This window comes from Pagrus pagrus (genome assembly GCF_965226575.1).
Source record: "Pagrus pagrus genome assembly, chromosome: 9".
Lineage (NCBI taxonomy): Eukaryota > Metazoa > Chordata > Actinopteri > Spariformes > Sparidae > Pagrus > Pagrus pagrus.
Window position 1 is genome coordinate 26,112,922 of NC_140193.1, and position 17,877 is coordinate 26,130,798.

A 17,877-nucleotide genomic window follows, 5' to 3' on the forward strand; every position below is an offset into this window, starting at 1 on the left:
AGGGAAATTGAATTTAATAAGCAACACACCAGACCTATTTGAAATCCTGGAATAAGTTACCGGTAACTTGGAGGTCTTACACCTCTGATCAATTGTGAATGTGAAAATCATCTGTGCCAATCACAGATCAACATTTTTCAGTTTGGGAGCCTCACTGTCCAGTTGCTTTCTCTTGTTTTCACGCCTTTTCATCATTATCAGAGTATTTTACACTCATCAATCTTGTTTTTATTTATTTAATTATCTATGATTGCATTTAAATTTGTAATCAAATTACTCTTTGTGGCTTGTTTATAGCAGTCCTGTGACACACAGTATAAGCCACCTGTCTCTGCTGTGGCCACAATAACACACTTTTTAGTTTAGCTAAAAGGAGACAGACAGAGCTTTGTGGCCTTTACACTCAGAGTCAGGACCTGACATGCACTGTGGACAAAAGTGTGGTGGTTTCAACGTGACCAGACAATGAGACAAACTTTAATTAACACTGCTCCCTGGGCAACAGAGTGAATCTCTTATTTGGCTTAAAGTCAGAATTTTAAATGACCCCTCTGGCAATGTCAATCTGCTCTCACACAGGGTCTGGACTGTTTTCATCGCAGTGTTAAGTTTCTCACACTCACAATTTTTAACATGAGACATGTTAAAGAATTACAACAAAATTCATGATCCACAAGTTGAGCACTGTCAGTGTGCTCCCTAAAGCCCTTTGATATTTTACTGGTACTGACATCAGGTCAACATGACACTCCTTCAAGGTTGCTCTGTGGCTCCCAGATACCTGACAGAATTCAAGCTGTTCATGAAAGCAGTCTGAATCCATAATAATTGACATTAACTTTCTGTTTCCCAGTGGACTTTGGTGTGAGTGCTCAGCTGGACCGCACAGTAGGTCGAAGGAACACCTTCATCGGGACGCCTTATTGGATGGCTCCTGAGGTCATTGCTTGTGATGAAAACCCAGATGCTACCTACGACTACAGGGTAAGGAACTGGAGCTGCTGTATTACTCTATATCAGGGGCAATTGGTCTTGTTGGTCAGGGCCCGCAAAGACAGTTTGGAAATTTTGCCTTTACTGTTGATGTATGCGCATAACTAAATGGTTGGTGCAGCCAAATAACAACAACAACAACAACAACAAGAAACAGGCTCATAGTTTACAGTTTTTCACATAGATTCACTAGTTTCAAGATATCAAGTCTTCTATTTCCACCCTAGTGCTCCTAAGCTTTTGGTTTGTGGTAGACATTCCATCTGCAGAAAGTACTATGTGGATCATGAACAGAACACTGTCTCCACACTCCAATATTGCTGTAAAATAGCCTGAAAGTGTCAGAAATCACAGCTTGGTATCAGATTTCAACATTTTCCAAGTCTGTTGTTGCAAAAAGTAAAATGGCCTCATCTCTCGGGGCGGTTGTAATGCAGCACTTGTTCTCTTCTTAAAGGGTAACTCCACCAGTTTTGCACATGTGTTTCCATGTCTTGGGGAGTAAAAGTGGTATAAATATACCTGTTAACCTGTGGAATGTTCAAAACAAGTGTTTTAGGAGCATTGCACATCTTTCTCAGTCTTTGGTTGCAACTGTCCCAAATTGTTAAAATTCAGATTAAGTATATGTTTACAAAAATCAATGAGGTTGATGAGGTTAAAGTAACATTAATATATTTTCTTTGTACTGTTTTCAGTTGAGTATATGTCAAAGAGGATTTGCAAATTATCACATTCTGTTTTAGGTTTGACACAGCACCCCCACTTTTCTGTCAGGGTTATATAAATGAGACAAACTTGCATGCAAAGCGATGTGACTGATCTGATCCTCTCTCCCTCAGAGTGACCTGTGGTCCTGTGGAATTACAGCCATAGAAATGGCTGAGGGAGCCCCCCGTAAGTACACATCACATTAACCTTATCCTGTTAAATCAGTCAAATTGTGATTGTGAGAAATTGGTATGATTACTGCTATGACAGTTTTTCTTCTTAACTTTTAACTTTTGCACATGAAGCTGTAAAGCTTGTAGAGTTTGTGGTGATGGCAGATAGTGCAAGGAGTAAAAAACACACTTTGATGCAAGCAAATGGTGTTAGACGAAGGCGAACATGTAAGACTTAGAAGCATGTTTTTGGCTCTCATTGATCTCTCACCTGTTTTCTCTTTTTGTTTCCTCCAGCTCTGTGTGACATGCATCCAATGAGAGCCCTCTTCCTCATTCCCAGAAACCCTCCTCCTCGACTCAAGTCCAAAAAATGGTGAGCTTAATATTTATCCTCTTTGTCAAAGCATCTCTCATGTTAACACACAGACTTGTTACTTCAAACATCACATTTAACTCTAACCTTACAGGTCGAAGAAGTTCTTCAGCTTTATTGAGGGCTGCCTGGTGAAGAATTACACTCAGCGTCCTCCCACTGAGCAGCTGCTGAAACACCCCTTCATCAGGGACCAGCCCAACGAGAGGCAGGTCCGCATCCAGCTCAAAGACCACATCGACCGAACCAAGAAGAAGAGGGGTGAGAAGGGTGAGTCCCAACACCTGTCTGTTTCAGTGTGTCAGTCACTGCTGTGCAACTGAAACATGTGTGCCACATAACCCTGGAGACAACAGCAGTGCTGCTCGATATTTGTCAGTATGGGACAAAAATTAACCGATGGACAAAGATATGCAGTTAGTAGCTACTCTACACAATGTGGAGGTATTTGTGTCTTTGTCAGTGAGAGACGAGGCAGTGAAAGAACAAACTTTGTTTCCTAAAGACACATTTTAAATGGAACATTTGCAGATTTACGATTGTTTTTTTCAGCAACTCTGAAGACAGTTGATAATTTCCTTTGTTCAAACTTTCCAACAGTAACCCCTATGTACCTAGTGTGTTAGAGTTAACACACTTTATAAAGTACGGGATTTCAATGTAACATTTTAATGACTTTTATTGAGTCGTTATATTATTGTTCCTTACCTACAGATGAGACAGAGTATGAGTACAGTGGCAGCGAAGAAGAGGAGGAAGAGGCGTCTGAGCAAGAAGGAGAGCCAAGGTAAAATGATATGATCACAACACCTATGGAGCAGTACAGTGTGGATTTTGTTTATCCTTTAAGCCTTTTGCAAACCAGTATACAGTACATTTGTCCTGTCTTGTCAAACTGCACTACAAACAGGCTGAACATAACTTTTAACCACTGCTATTTTCTTGTGTGAGTCACACTCATACCAGGTTTTTTGAAAACCACAGGCGCATGAATCAGTTTCTGATTCAGAGTTGAGCAAAAGCCAAATGAACTCTGTCTGTAATCAAAACAATTACAGAAATGAAAATTTAGAACATAGAAAATCTGTAGCAAGCTGCTTTGTATTTTTTGCTGGTGTCATTGTTCGTGATTTCAAGTGTGTGGCTTTGGCAGCTCAACAGCAGCTCTCCAGTTACATGTAACTGTCTCTATTTTTTCGCAAAAATCCTCAGTATCCTGATGTCTAGAAGTTAATGTATTTATTTGTGTCTTCGTTATTAACAACTTCTCATTTTAATTAGCTTGCTAACATTCCAGCTAAAGCCTCTCATTGCCTCCTCCCTATAGCTCCATAGTCAATGTGCCAGGCGAGTCGACTTTGCGTCGCGACTTCATCCGGCTGCAGCAGGAGAACAAGGAGCGCTCGGAGGCGCTGCGCCGCCAGCAGCTCCTCCAGGAGCAGCAGCTCCGTGAGCAGGAGGAGTACAAGCGCCAACTGCTGGCTGAGAGGCAGAAACGTATCGAGCAGCAGAAGGAGCAGAGGAGACGGCTGGAGGAGGTGAGCACACAGGCCTCATAGTTCAGTCTGGATGGATCCACATTAGATTGATTGTAAAGGAGATGATGGATTGAGTCAAATATGGAAGCTAATATCGGGATTGTGACCTGTAGTTTCCCCAGTAAACACACTGCCCTCTTCGGCTGCTGCAATCCCTCCTGACCAGCCAGCTGCTGCTCTTCTTGGATTATACTCTTTTATACCCTCTCTATGCTGCCAGAGTGTCTCTGGGCGAGAGAGCAGACAAGACCAGATGTCTGAAGGGCAGGCTGCCACGAGCCACGAGCAGCCCGGTGGCAAACGCCAGCATGCTGCAACAACGTCGTTCTGGCTCAGTGTGCATGGAGAGGCCCTGCAGACACTCTGCCTGTCCGCTCTCTCTAGCCCAGAGACACACCTGTGAGCTGAAGGTGTCAGTGTTTTTAAGGTGGAAAGAACGGCTGGCAAACTGCTCACCACCACCAGCAACACAGACACACCAGCGCACATTTATAAACGCTCCCTACGGCGTCGTCCACTTGCTAGGTTACGGCCTCAGCTCTGCGTAACCATAAATCAGCCTCATCACTGTCCAGATTGTAAAAACTTTGTGAGAACCATCACCTGTTTAATTGAAAAGCATTTCTAAACTATATCTATTATTTATTGGGCATCACAGGATCCCTCCCAGGAGTCACACTAACGGATAGAATAGGACTAAAAATACTCCTGTGTTAAGAGAAAGACTTGTGTTATTTATGAAGTTTTCTGCACGCATCCTCAACAAGACCGGGAGGTTCTCCTTTGAGAGTGAGTGACATCACCAGTTAACACTATGATGAAATGTTGTTTTCTAGGCTGTTACAGGGGATTTGATGCAGGGAATAACATTTCATAACATAGCATGTGTTATTCAAGGTAACATGGTAAACTTGTCATTTTTTAAAACACAAGGGTTTAAAAAAACAAAACTATATTCCAGTCATTTGTGCTACTGTACTTGTGCTCTGATAGTTGTTGGAGATTAATACAGGTGATGAATTGCTAAATAAAAAGCTGAATAAATACACAGAGTAGGGCAACATGTCCTCACCAGCAGGCTGTGTATATGGTACACTATACTAATACATAGTGATGTTGTTTTGTAGCATCCCGGCTTGTCAATAAATCTGAAAACCTATAATGACATCACACAGCCAACATGATCAATAAAGTCTCAGACCTTATCGTGACAACCACAAGCTCGGGCTTATACAACAAGTCTATTGATCGACAGAGCATTGATCTCCAACATTTTTTATAAATTATTAAATAATTTTCAGGCAAAATTCCTAATATTTGTCTGTTTAAGCTTCTCCTTCTCTTATACAGCTCATATCATTGTAAATTGAATGATGTGAAACACTAAACGATTGAAAAGAATTGGTTTTGGGCGTACATTGTACTTTTGTGCAGACAAAACAACATTAAAGACCCCAGCTGAGTTTCAGGGAAATTTTGATGCATTTTCTGTTTTTTTTTAAATTTCTATAAACATTTTATAGACCAATGATTCATTGATTAATTTAACATTAATACATGAAATGAATAAATAGATAAATAAACGACACTAATCCAAACACACACCCACATTTTAGACTGAAGACTGTGCAGCTGCTGATAGTGTGCAAAGCCAGGGGGAATTAAACAGTTTATCAGGTGTGCATGTGCATTATCTCCATGTAATAAGATTAGAGACTTTTGACTTGGAGGTTAGTGGTTAGATTTTGCCCGATGATTTTGTACAATTGACTCTACAATCAGATTTAGGCTGCAGTGAATAAAAAATTAATTGGTGTCCCCAGAGGACGAGTTTGAAACCCCTTTTTGTAATTATCCTTATCTCCCTGAGCGGTGGTTCTTTTCTATTCGTGTCTGTGTGAGCGGGGCTGCTTTTCCTCCTCACTTCTCCTAACGCAGAGAGAAGAACGTGTAGCGATAGAGGAGAGAAGGAAGTGGAGGGAGTTGGGCAAAGAGATGATTATACCTTTGGACAGAAGTGGACTAAAGTAAATTCTCTGGAAGGAAAGGCAGCGAAAGAGACCTAAATACTGTGAGAGGGGCTGACAAACAAAGGGATGAATGGAGAAAATGAGGCAGAGTGTGCGGTGTAGTGAGGATCAGCCTGTAAATTCACCTTAAAGGTGCAAAGCTTCTGTGGCGAGAGAGAGAACAAAGTTTTAATCTACGTTCATGTTTTTCCCACAGCTGGAGGCTGCGTTTATGATTCATGACGGAGCTTGTAGATGAATCAGGCAGTGGAAGCCACAGTTGAACTCGTGCCATGTCACAGAAATACCCCCGTACATGTGCTCTCCTGATTTGATAGATCACCTCCTGTGGAATACTGACTGCTGAATGTGTACAAACACGATGCGTCACGATACTGCAGCCAAAGCTGCCGTCCTGCAGCTTTCACTGCACCTTTTCAGAACACGCTGACGGACAGAAACCAGTGTAACTTCTTCATCCGTCCGCTTAGAGAGCCGAGTGTAAGATCACTGCCTGTCAGACTTATGATATTACTCTGATTTAACCATTAAGTCTTAATGCACTGCTTTAAATGTTGATTTTCTTACTTCCTGCTGTCACTTCAGATCATCCACTGTCTGTCTGTATTTATATTTTACATACAGGTATTAGTGCCCTGCTGTTCTTTGGCCATCCAAAGACAACACATGTAAACAGAGTTTGCAGCATTTTAAGGGTAAAATGAATGTTTATCTAAGCCACATTAGCATAGCGCTGAAGATCAATAACAGCCTGTGCACTTGAAGAAAACGGCATACATCCTTCAGCAGATGGCCTTGAATGTTCTGCGTGTGTTAAAATCAGAATATAGCTGCACACAAAATGAAGTAGCAGGAGTAGAAGAGTCAATACTGCAGCGGTGTCCCCCACAACATCTGTGCATTTTAATGCAAGCTGTCCTAACAAGGAAACAGTTTTCTGCTTTTACCTGTACTTTCTTTGTAATGTTACTTTTGACAACGATGTCTAGGAAATAGAGAAGAAACCTTTACTTCAGGAAGAGCGCTTGTCTGACACATTGGACTATTATCATTACTGCTGATTAGTTAATTATTATTACAGTAATTTTGACCCTCTGAGTGATGCAGTTGCTCAGTTGATGAAATAATCTTCCTAATGCTTATTACTAACAGAACTGGTCTGTAATGATTAAATGGATCATGCTAGTCAGTTTGTACTGTATGTTAGTATAGTGTAATTAATACAGTACATTACACAGTTCATCACATCACTTGAAATATGGCAGATGGTCAAGTTTTTTCTCTATTTGTCCATTAATCCAATCGTCTAATACGTCAAATCTGAAAGTAAAAGTAGTTCATCATGCTGTCACTGTCAGCAGGCGGCAGCAGACGCCGAGTCACCACATTTTGGAGAAATGGCGAAATACACAATTCGTCCCCAGATTCATCTGAATCCCACCGCTGTGAACCCAGCAGCAGTTTGTTTAGTCAGTGTGACACTGCACCTAAAATCATTGTCATTATCTGTTCATCTGCTGATTATTTTCTTGATTCAGTTTTGGACCTTTTTTTTCTAACATGTATGAAAATGATGAAATATGCTCAAGGTGACGTCTTTAAATGACCGGTTGTGCTCAAATCTAAAAATACTCAATTTTCTGTAATATGACTTATTAACTTTAATAAGCTAAAGCTTCTTCTCTTCCTTTCTGACATTTTATAACAATGTGCCCTGTGAATAGAGTTAGCCAATATCAGTTTTTGGGTTACTTCAACCAGACAATATCACACAGGCAAAACTGGGTCATCTATTTTGCCAGCTTACTTTTTTTGCATGCTTCTTGTTGTTCGTGTTTACTGTACAGTCGAGCTGTGATGGCACCAAAGAGCAACAGATCACAGCTGAGTTCTAATTGAAGGTGCATGTATGTCACCTGATGATGATCATAATACTAAAAATGCAGGTTTTAGTTTCACACCAATGAGAAAACACAACTTCTGTGTCACATATGACTCGACAAAAATCTGAACTAGGACACCGTCAGCTGGGACATGAACAAGCTCTCCATTAACCCTCCTCCCGTGTCCACCTGCAGCAACAACGGCGTGAGCGCGAGATGAGGAGGCAGCAGGAGCGCGAGCAGCGCCGACGTGAGCAGGAGGAGAAGAGACGCATCGAGGAGATGGAGCGACGCCGCAAAGAGGAGGAAGAGCGTAGGAGGGTGGAGGAGGAGAAGAGGAGGGCCGACCGAGAGCAGGTATGAGGCAGAACCACACAGGGGAAAGTCTTGAATGTAGCTAAAACCAAAATATCTGTTGTATTCATATATTCATGTTAATGAATGTGAGTCACAAGGGGATGTTATTGGAATGAGATGTTTTTCGTGTGATTTGTAATGATTGTTGCGACGTCATACTTTATTTGTTTGATCTACCTGAGAGGATACAAGCATTTCAGTATGTTTTCTTAGTTGGTTATTTAAAGTTACTTTATTTTTCTTTTATGACAGCTGTAATTTCTTTCTTTATTTCTCTTATTGAAATAAATTTAAATAAAAATAGCACCATTTTTGGTTCAGTTAACTGTGGTAATATTAGAAATGCCAAATTAACAGTGTCTTAGATTTCAAGTTTTGACTTTTTGAGGCGACGTAATTTCCTTACCACCAGTAACCATGACGATGGATTGTTGAGATTGTTGCTTAACTTATTTTTGATAAGTTAAAATCAATTGCCTCAAAAAAGAAGTAAAAATAGATGATGGGAATTGATGATCCAGTTGTTGCCACATGTGTGTGTTTCCATTTTCCAGACCTTCCTCATACTTACTGTAAGCTGCTGTGTGTGGAAATAAAGAAATATTATTTCCAGACATTGAACTAATGGGTGCGGGTGGTCTGTGTTTGATTGACAGGAGTACATCCGTCGTCAGCTGGAGGAGGAGCAGAGGCACCTGGAGATCCTGCAGCAGCAGCTGCTCCATGAACAGGCCATGCTGCTGGTGAGTGTCTGCTGCTCTGACTAAACACAGGAGATCACATGTACATATACAGTATAACATCTATCTCTATCTGTGAGTATTGGCCTCTGTTCTCCCTCATGCCCTCGTTCCCTCTGTGTGTTTCTTTAAAAAGTTTCTTCTCTTTCTACAATGTTTCCTGAATGTTATTTCCATCAGTTTGGGGGTTATTTTTTAGTTTCTCTTCCAGGTTATTACATTTCATAATGTAGTTACTCATTATTCACCCGTTACGCAAACTTTCCTCATTCAGGTTTCCTTCCCGATCTAAACTAAATCAAGTTTTTGGGACTGAGTTATGACTTTTGTAGGTCCGAGGGGAGCCATTAACAGTTGAGGTCCAAATGTAATAAGTATTCTTAGGTTTTATCTGGGAAGTCAGGATGTTTACAGGGCCTTAGTGACGGTGATGTCGTCACCAGGAAACTAGTCATCCACCGGTTAGAGAGGGTTTCCCCTGTTTTTATTCCAGATGTTCCGGGTCTTGCTCCGGAGAGGAGTGAATGAAGTTATTCGGAGGGGTTTGTTTGACTTGATGTGTTTCGTTTTTAAAGTCTTATAATCCTCAGGGGTTACAGAGGATACTCAAATAATGAAAGGATACGACCACTCATATCCTCACTTCCAGGCTTCACACCATCACTTTATCCTTGGCTGCTCTCCACAGTTCCTACACAGTCACCCTTTATTCACTTTAGTATGAAAAACATTACATCATGTTTGGCTTTCACACTTCACACTGCTGTTGGAGCTGATTTGAAGGACTTAAGCACTTTTTGGGCAGATTTACAAGAAAAAATCGAAAACAACTCATCTAACAACCTTTTGCTATTTTAGATGCAGCCTATGATACTGGGCAAAAGAATCCAAATTAAAAAAAAAATTTACCGTGTTAATAGTAAAGTAGTAGAACTACTCTTTACCAAAGTTAACTGCTCTAACAGATGTGCGGTTGGACAGTTGTGACATTTACCCATTAGCTGCAACAGCCCCTTGACTAATGTTCAGTTTATGGTGTCACAATTTGATACAAGAATATTTTTTTTAAGCACTGACGACTTTGCCATTGGGAAATCTGCACCTGGATTTGTAAAGATCACTGATGATTGGTTTTGTGCGATACAGATAATCTTGCCAAAACATCCTTCAACCTCCCTCTCCTTTGAGGCTACCTCCACAACTACTAATTTTAATGCAGACCCTGAGCTGCAGTTTATGCCTGGCATCTCACCGTTACAAGGTCACGATGAGGCTTACAGTTGTGTGCTGACCACATCAGGTGGACTTGGGACTGTAGGTGAATGTTTGCGGTTCCCAGAAGGAATAAAGTTTCTGAGGTGTTATATGAACTGTCAAAAGAAACAGTTTTGTAGAAACGGTACAACTTTCCCAAAGTCTTTCTGTCAGAGGTTTTGGTTCAACTTGACCCTTCCTGCACTCAGGAGTATAAATGGCGGGAGCTTGAGGAGCAGCGCCAAGCCCAGAAGCTCCAGAGACAGCTGCAGCAGGAGCAGGCCTACCTGCTGTCCCTCCAGCAAAACCAGAACCTGGATAGTAGCAAAACAGCCCCGACACAGAGCTCCAAACCCCCAGAGAGCCTGGAACAGGACAGGATAAAGCCCCCTGAGCCGGACACACCAAAACAACTGCAGAGCGTCGACTCTGAAAAGAGTCCAAATCACAGTCTGGAGAAAACTACAGAACCCAGCACACCTGTCGCTGAGCACCAAAGCCCCGCCCCAGACTCTGAGCCAATCAGAGAGGTGATCCCTCGCAGCTCGTTGCCGTCGCACTGACTGCTGTAGAATGCTTCCTTTGCTTGTGTGTACTCACTCCCACTGCTCTGGGTGTGCGATGTGTACGGGTGATGGCTCGCTGCTGGTGTGGGATGTGTGGACGCTTTGTAGTGACTAGAATTGATTCATGTCTCTTTCTAAACTCGTCAGTCTACTAATTCAACCGGTCCATGATGCAAATACACTCCAGTGATATTGGACCCACAGTAGAAGATTCCACAGAACAAATGTAATAGTGACATTCACCACTGCTACACTTAGAAACAGCAAAATACTATCAAAGATTTCTCAAACTTCATAACAACTTTTTAATCATTGAGGTCTAATATTTTTTTGGCTCACAGGGGAGAAACGTTGACAGAGGCCCGACCTGACCACTGAACCTTCTTGGGATTCTGTTAGAAAACACTAGCTGACATCATTTGAGAGTTTTTCCTCCTGACTGAAGCACTTTGGACGGAAAGTTCGCTGTGAGTTGTTCACCTGAACAGCTCCTCCTCCGCACTGAGGACACTGCTGCTCCTCTAATTGGCCTCACTGTTGCCGTTACCACCATATTAATGAAGTTACTGTAATAATGAGCCACCTCATTAGTCCTCAGCAGGACTCCCTGTCTCTCTCTCTTTGGCTTCCTGCTGTTGCCATTTAGCACCTGGTGGGGGAGGAAAAGGAGAGAGACACAAACCAGATCCGAAAGCACGCGAGTGACCAAATGCTGGTTGCATTTTCACTGAGTTTGCTGCAGGTTGTCCACCTCAGACTGTAGGGGAAGGCAAAGACTGCCAGGAGACTCAAATATCGGCGGGTATTTTCAAAACTCTTTTAGGTGATGCAAAACAGTCTCTGGCAGCCATGTTGGAGGATGAACCTTGGCAACACTGAGTGTAAACAGCAGGTGGTTGTAATGTGCACTTACTGTTTCAGCAAACAAATAATGACAGGAATACCCTGGTTCATCACAACCTGGGCTGTATTGTCATAGTCTAGCCATCTTTCCCGTCGGTATTGACAACATTGTAATCACCGAGTTCACTGCTGAGGCCTGGGAACGTGCCGACACTGCTTAGCAAATCAGAGAGGGGAAACAGTCAGCTGATCAGAAACAGTCAGACACAAACCTCCAGATTAAAAGTCTGAATGTCTGTCCAGCACAGTCCACAGACTGACTTCCTGGTTCAACCTGCACCTACTCTTCTCACCATAGTTGTGTGTGCCTGTTCTGTACAGATGTAACAATCTTTCAGCCAGTGATCAGAATCGGCAGGTTTATTGTAGGAGTTATTTTAATAGTCACTGTTTTATTATTAACAGAATTTGAATTTGAATTTAAGAAAAATTATTGTTTGCTGTCAATTATAGGGTGACACTTTAATAACCATCATTAATAAATGGTAACTTCAATTGAACTTTGAGTTATTTCACTGTTACCAAACAATGAACTGCTCTATAAACCATGTAAATCATAAGTCATACCTACCAGAAGTTTTGGAATCTGTCCAGATCTGCTCAGCTGGTAGCAGCGACACAGCTGCACTGACTGCGACATAAGCCCTTGGGGCAAGTCCGACCATCGAAGTCATGTCCTCTAAAAATACTCGTTTAACAGACAACTCACCTTCAAATGACTGATTCTGTCATTCAAAGTGTCTGGCAACATTACAGAAACCATTTCGATGGAGAGAGAGCTTTTTATTATTAAGATCCATTTCGGAACCAGAGACACAAGTCCCACCCTGTCTTGTTACAGTCATCTCTCCTGACTCACTTGAGACTTCTCCTTGAACGAGACCCGTGTTTTAGGTAAAAAAAATGGATGGTATTATTAATAAACAGGTCTCTTTACGTAGAAATTGTTTCGGTAATGTTGTCAGACACTTTGAATCACAACCTCAGCCTGTCAGTGGCAAAAACAAGCACTTTTAATGGACAGTTGGAGTTGCCCCAAAGGAAGTCTGGATCATTTACACAACAAAACATTTAATATAGAGCCCAGGTTAAAAAATACTTTCCTCTTTAATGAATTGTTTATAAAGCATTACAAAATTCTAAGAAAATAGCAAACGGTGCATCTCTTACATCTTTTATTGTGAAATTAATTATTATATTAGTTTTACCTGCAAATAAAATGCTTTGCACAGTTTAGCTGAACTGTTGATGTTTGGTGCGACTGATCAGGTTCTTGCCCTTTCTCACTTTGATGTCGGGATGTTTACAGATGTCATCAGTGAACGTGGTGATTACAGTGTTATTATCATATTCACCAATCTAAACTGATTCAGCTATGAGTGTGGAGTCAGGGCCCTGACACTGATGCACACCCTTTGGCCAACAGGAATGAACTATTCTGAGTTGACATTAAAAACGCTTTCATTATTAAAACAAACTAGATGCCGAGTTATTTTAATTTTGGAGCAGCTCAGGTAAAGATCCACTTCGGAGCAGTAGTCATCTTGTTTTGCGGAACACATTTGCTCTTGTCCAGAAATAACTTTGAAACTTTAGACTGAAAACACTCTTTCACACGAAAACAAACTCTCAGTTTTTCCTGTGAATCGTCGTCCTGGACCTCCGTGTGTGTCCTAACCTTTCTGTGATGTTTTTCACTCAACATGAAAAATGCATGACAATCTTTGCCGGTCGTGGTGCCGCTGTCCTTCTAGCAGAGATGTGGGAATTTTGTGGCAACAATAACACTGCTGCCCTTGAGGAAGTGCTTTGTTGTTCCTGCTGGTGTGCCTGTATCAGCAGAGGACTTTCTGATGTGCTCCTACCACTTCTGGTACAAAACGTCTGCTCTGCTCTGCAGGGGGAAACTAACAAACCGTAGCACCTAATGGCTTCTGTCCACTTACTCTCCTCGTAATGTCCTCTCACACATCGACCTGTACTCTCAAACCACTGCTAATGCCGCTGTCTGTGTGTGTGTGCGTGTCCTTCTTAGGCTGATGAGCGATACCGGAAGAACATCCAGGGTTCTCCTCAGGCAGCTCAGACCAAACCACAGCAGCCTCCGGTGCCGCCACGCTCCGAGTCTTCCTATCCCAATGGGTCTTCGGCATCCGAGGCGCCCGCCATGCACCGGCCTGTGGAACCACAGGTAACAGTGATGTACTCAAACCAGCCACCTTCTCTCGAACGATCCCCTCTTAACTTTCACAGCTGTTGTACACAGGCAGCACTAGAGTTGGTGTGAAGTGGGTCGTTTGTCCCTGGCTACAGTCCTGCTGCTGCTTCTCCTGCAGGATTTAGCCACGCTGTAGCTTAATGGGCAGATGGAGGCACTGAGGCTGACGGTAAAGGAAATCTGATGTAGCACAGTCTCTACTTAAAAATCAATATGCTCCACTCCACTCCAGCTGTTTGTTTAAACATACTGCAAGAAACTCATTATGAAGCAGTATGAATGTAACACTGATACCTCTATATGACCTACATAAAACTAAAACAAAGTTTACTTTTTTAAAAAACTTTTTTTGTCCAGAATGAAAGTAGCTTTAATTATGTCTTCAACAAAGAGAACAGACCGTGAGACTAAAGCTCCTCAAACCAAAAAGTAAACATACATGGAGTCAAATGACATGCTTCCATGTCACATGATACCGCTCTTCTTGGTCATTCTTTGACCTGACAAAAAGCTTTCCATACTACTGTCACTGCAATGACTCTTTCTTTAGTTCAGTGTAAGACTTCCTGTTGTGGTTTCAAAATAAAAGCTTTTCCATCGACATGTTGTATTTTGAAGCAGCTGCAGGAAATGCTGATGTAACTGCAGAGATTAAAGATTATAATCAGAGTGTCTGCAGGTCCCTAATTAGTCTTACACATCTTTAAAACTACCAATGAATCCAACAGGCTTTTTACCTTATACATGCACTTACCTGTTGACAAAATGTAGATTAGCCTAACTCACACTAATGACCATATTCCTACATAAAACCTGCCCCTGCACAGGACCAAATATATGCGACCTACCATTATACTTACCTAAACACTTGAAAAATGATCCTGAAAACTTCTTAAGAAGCAATAAATGTGTCTGATCGCTGTAGACACCCTGATAATGTTGCAAGACAGGACTGATAGAAGATGATGCAGACATTAACTAGTCCAGTGGTAGTTAATGTAGAGGAGCACGAGCCACATGCTGATTGACGTTTGCTTTGCTGTGCCCGCATCATGGGCTCTGAACAGTGTTGCTCAGGACACACTGCAGCATGTAATTTCAACTGTTATACAGTCATAGAAGCAGCTATTATGATAAAACTATATACATATGACAAGAGTTACAAAATGATATGTGTATTTGTTAGCTGAGTATTGTTATTTTTCTCTCAGCACCTGATCGGAGTAGTGACAGATATTTTCCTGACGGAGAAGACGATAATGAAGCTGTCCTGAAACTCCGGTTCAGCTGGCCAGGCTGCACACACTGCACCAATCAAACCCACAAATGTTTTCCTGTTGGTTGTAAATCTGCCATTTTTCCTGTGTGAGTGGGCCAAATGAGGTTTAGTTGAGAGGACGCTGGCAGCCTGACACCGCCTCAGTGTGGAGGCTCATCTCCAGCCAGGACTGACCTTGCTCACAGTGAATGGATTCATGGTGCTGTCATTCACTTTGCAGCGTTCACTGCGAGGTGTAATTGGAAACCTTGTCTCTACAAAATGGCAGTTTATTGGGAAATCAGCCTCGTTTGTGGCTTCACCTTCATGTGGCCGGACCTCCCATCTCCACTGACTCTACAGGCTGCCTGTGTACCTTCCTCTTATTGAAGTCTCTCATTAAATTCTCTTTTTCAGGTGATTTTAAAATACTTTGCTGGTGCTCTTTGGTGTGAGGCTTACCAGTATTTCAGTAAATGTGTGTGATGTGTTTAGCTGTGATGCTTTGTTGTAAATTTCCTCCCTCCTGACTTTTCTTAAGCTCTGCTCTTTCAGGTCGTTTCATCTGGATAATGAATCCAACTATCTGTTGTTGTTGAACTTCTCCAGACTCTTCATAACTTCAGGGTTGTCATCACTTCTATATCAATTCACTCATTTGACTGTTTATTCATAGAAAGAGCGTCAAATCTCCGAGCTAATGACAGAATTCTCATTTTCAGACAGACAAGCTTTTTCTGACAACTCAAAGCCAGAAGTCTCCCTTTGTACCAGACTTTTTGTGGTAAAGACAATGAACTGATCACAACCCTGGTTATATACTCTTCTCCCATGATTAACTCTTTGATTCGCAGGTTGTCCTCCCACTCGTCAAAGCAAACAAAAGTATTTTTCAACTGTGTAATTACTCCGGAGTCACTTTTTCCCCCAAGTGTGTGTCTGTGTGTATCTGTGTGAACGCGCGAGTGATTGTTTGGTATGTTTCCTGTTTGTTCGTCCTCACTCTGCGTACTGTACGTCCTCATTGTGTACTGGTGATTAAAAACATCCATAATTCATGGGCACCCAGCTTTGCAGCAGGGTGACTCAGACAGTATTAGTCATCTTCGCAGCGAAGGCTTCAACCCACTAAGCATGAATAATCACAGTTCATTGAAGTCAATCTGTTTTGAGTATGTCACACAGATTAAATTATACAGAAAGGATGCTGTAACTTGGTAAAATGGGGGTGGGGGCTGATGATGTAATTCACTGGTGCGTTATTAATCATTTGCCATAATGTTAAAAGTAGATTAATCAGTTTTGTCTCATTAGCTGCGAGTCATCAGGCTCTGTCGTGGCGTCGTGTTTTTAACATTGTCACTGAATCAAACTTGGATGGGTTCATTTGGAGGTCTCCTGATAAGAGATAATGAAATACAAATTCAAACTGCAGCCTGAACTACTTTCATTTCCAAGTGGCAAGAGGCCTCAGTCAGTCATATTGACCATTAAAACTGGATGTGAAACCTGATGTCATGGTGCTGGGCCCAGTCTCCAGCCCACTAATTAAGCTGCGTCTTGTACACGACACCTCACTAGCATTTAAATGCTGCAGATGTATTTTATTTCCAACAAGTTTTCACACCTAAATGACAGAATAAGCTGTTCATCAGTGCCTTCTAGTGGTGAGTCATATGGTCATAATCTTCTGTCACGGTAAATGGAGTTTTATATAACAGTTTACAGTGCAGAAACTGTTCAATTAAGAAATCGTCCATCATCATCATCATCAGTGCAGTTTCACTCCAAGGTGGAGAACAGGCCGTCAATTGCTCGTTTCTATTGTACACAATTTTGGTCAATGCAATTTAGAAGTAGTCTAAAATAATTAGAGCATGCCACACTTCCTCCCGTCTGATTAGTTTCTTTTTATTTATTTCTTTGGAACCTCCAAGCCGACAGAAACAACTGTCTCACATGAACAACACTGGAGTTAGAAACAAAAGCCTTTACAACATTTACAATGTTTTCTGATCAGTGTCTTCTTCTGTGGTGGTTGGCAAAACCACCTTAGAGCTGTGGCTCCCATGTCACATGACAAGGTGATTGGCAGTCCTGCTTCCGAAATTGTTGGTGTTACCTTGCAAAGTAGCTGGATTAGCAAAATCAAGGAAGAATAACAAGATCACGCCGGAACTCAGCCCTGATTTGCTACACAGCCTGCCCTGAATATATAGAAGACACATGGAGTAGCTCCTGCAGTGGCAAAATCTCTACCTGGATATATTTCTACTGTCACACTGTGTATATGGTCATGTCACCCAACTGAACCAAATGCTCTAGAACTGCTTGGTTTAGGTTAGGGAAAGATCATATTTAAGATGAAAGAAACCAAGACGGGATCTCGACCACAGTTTGAAAGAAACAAGCTTTCGTGCCCCCCCACCCCGCCATGACTGCATGCATGCTATGTGACCTGTACTGTATGTGGTTTTGCCGACATGTATGTTTGCATGCGAGTCTGTGTTAACAGTTCATCTTCCTGCTTGGTACTGGGGATGAGGCTGAATCTTTGTGAGGCCTAAAATTGAGGAGACTCAGGTTGTCTCACAACATCCACTTTCACTAAGTGTTGATGTGTATAAATCTGGATGGGAGACGAGATTTAAAGCTGAGACGATTGAAGTCAAAACAAATATTTCACCCACCTGAGTAGAAAAGATGGGATGGAAAATCATTTAAAGTCAAGGCCTTGAGATGATGTAGTGTACATGAAGTGTTTCATTTGGTGTTTTTGGTCAAATTAAAAGTATGTGCAAAGTTTAAATGCTTTGGTTGAGATGCTTTGGTTGAGAAGTTTCTGGCTTTATCTTTTCCAATTGATACTGAAACGCT

At 41.8% G+C, this 17,877-nt stretch overlaps 1 protein-coding gene across 8 annotated transcripts in view; it reads left to right on the top strand.

The window, feature by feature from the left end:
* Positions 1–17,877, top strand: part of LOC311262998 (mitogen-activated protein kinase kinase kinase kinase 4-like) — a 105,878-nt gene that overhangs the window by 66,969 nt on the left and 21,032 nt on the right. For 5 of the 8 annotated variants that reach the window (XM_084362787.1, XM_084362790.1, XM_084362788.1 and 2 more), the window contains exons 7-16: positions 854–984; positions 1,836–1,890; positions 2,175–2,253; positions 2,348–2,523; positions 2,968–3,040; positions 3,581–3,791; positions 7,900–8,061; positions 8,718–8,804; positions 10,265–10,585; positions 13,560–13,715. In XM_084362787.1, coding sequence (XP_084218913.1) covers positions 854–984; positions 1,836–1,890; positions 2,175–2,253; positions 2,348–2,523; positions 2,968–3,040; positions 3,581–3,791; positions 7,900–8,061; positions 8,718–8,804; positions 10,265–10,585; positions 13,560–13,715 — 1,451 coding nt within the window. The remainder of the gene's footprint in view (positions 1–853; positions 985–1,835; positions 1,891–2,174; positions 2,254–2,347; positions 2,524–2,967; positions 3,041–3,580; positions 3,792–7,899; positions 8,062–8,717; positions 8,805–10,264; positions 10,586–13,559; positions 13,716–17,877) is intronic. The other 3 variants (XM_084362789.1, XM_084362794.1, XM_084362791.1) reach the window with 1 other exon arrangement.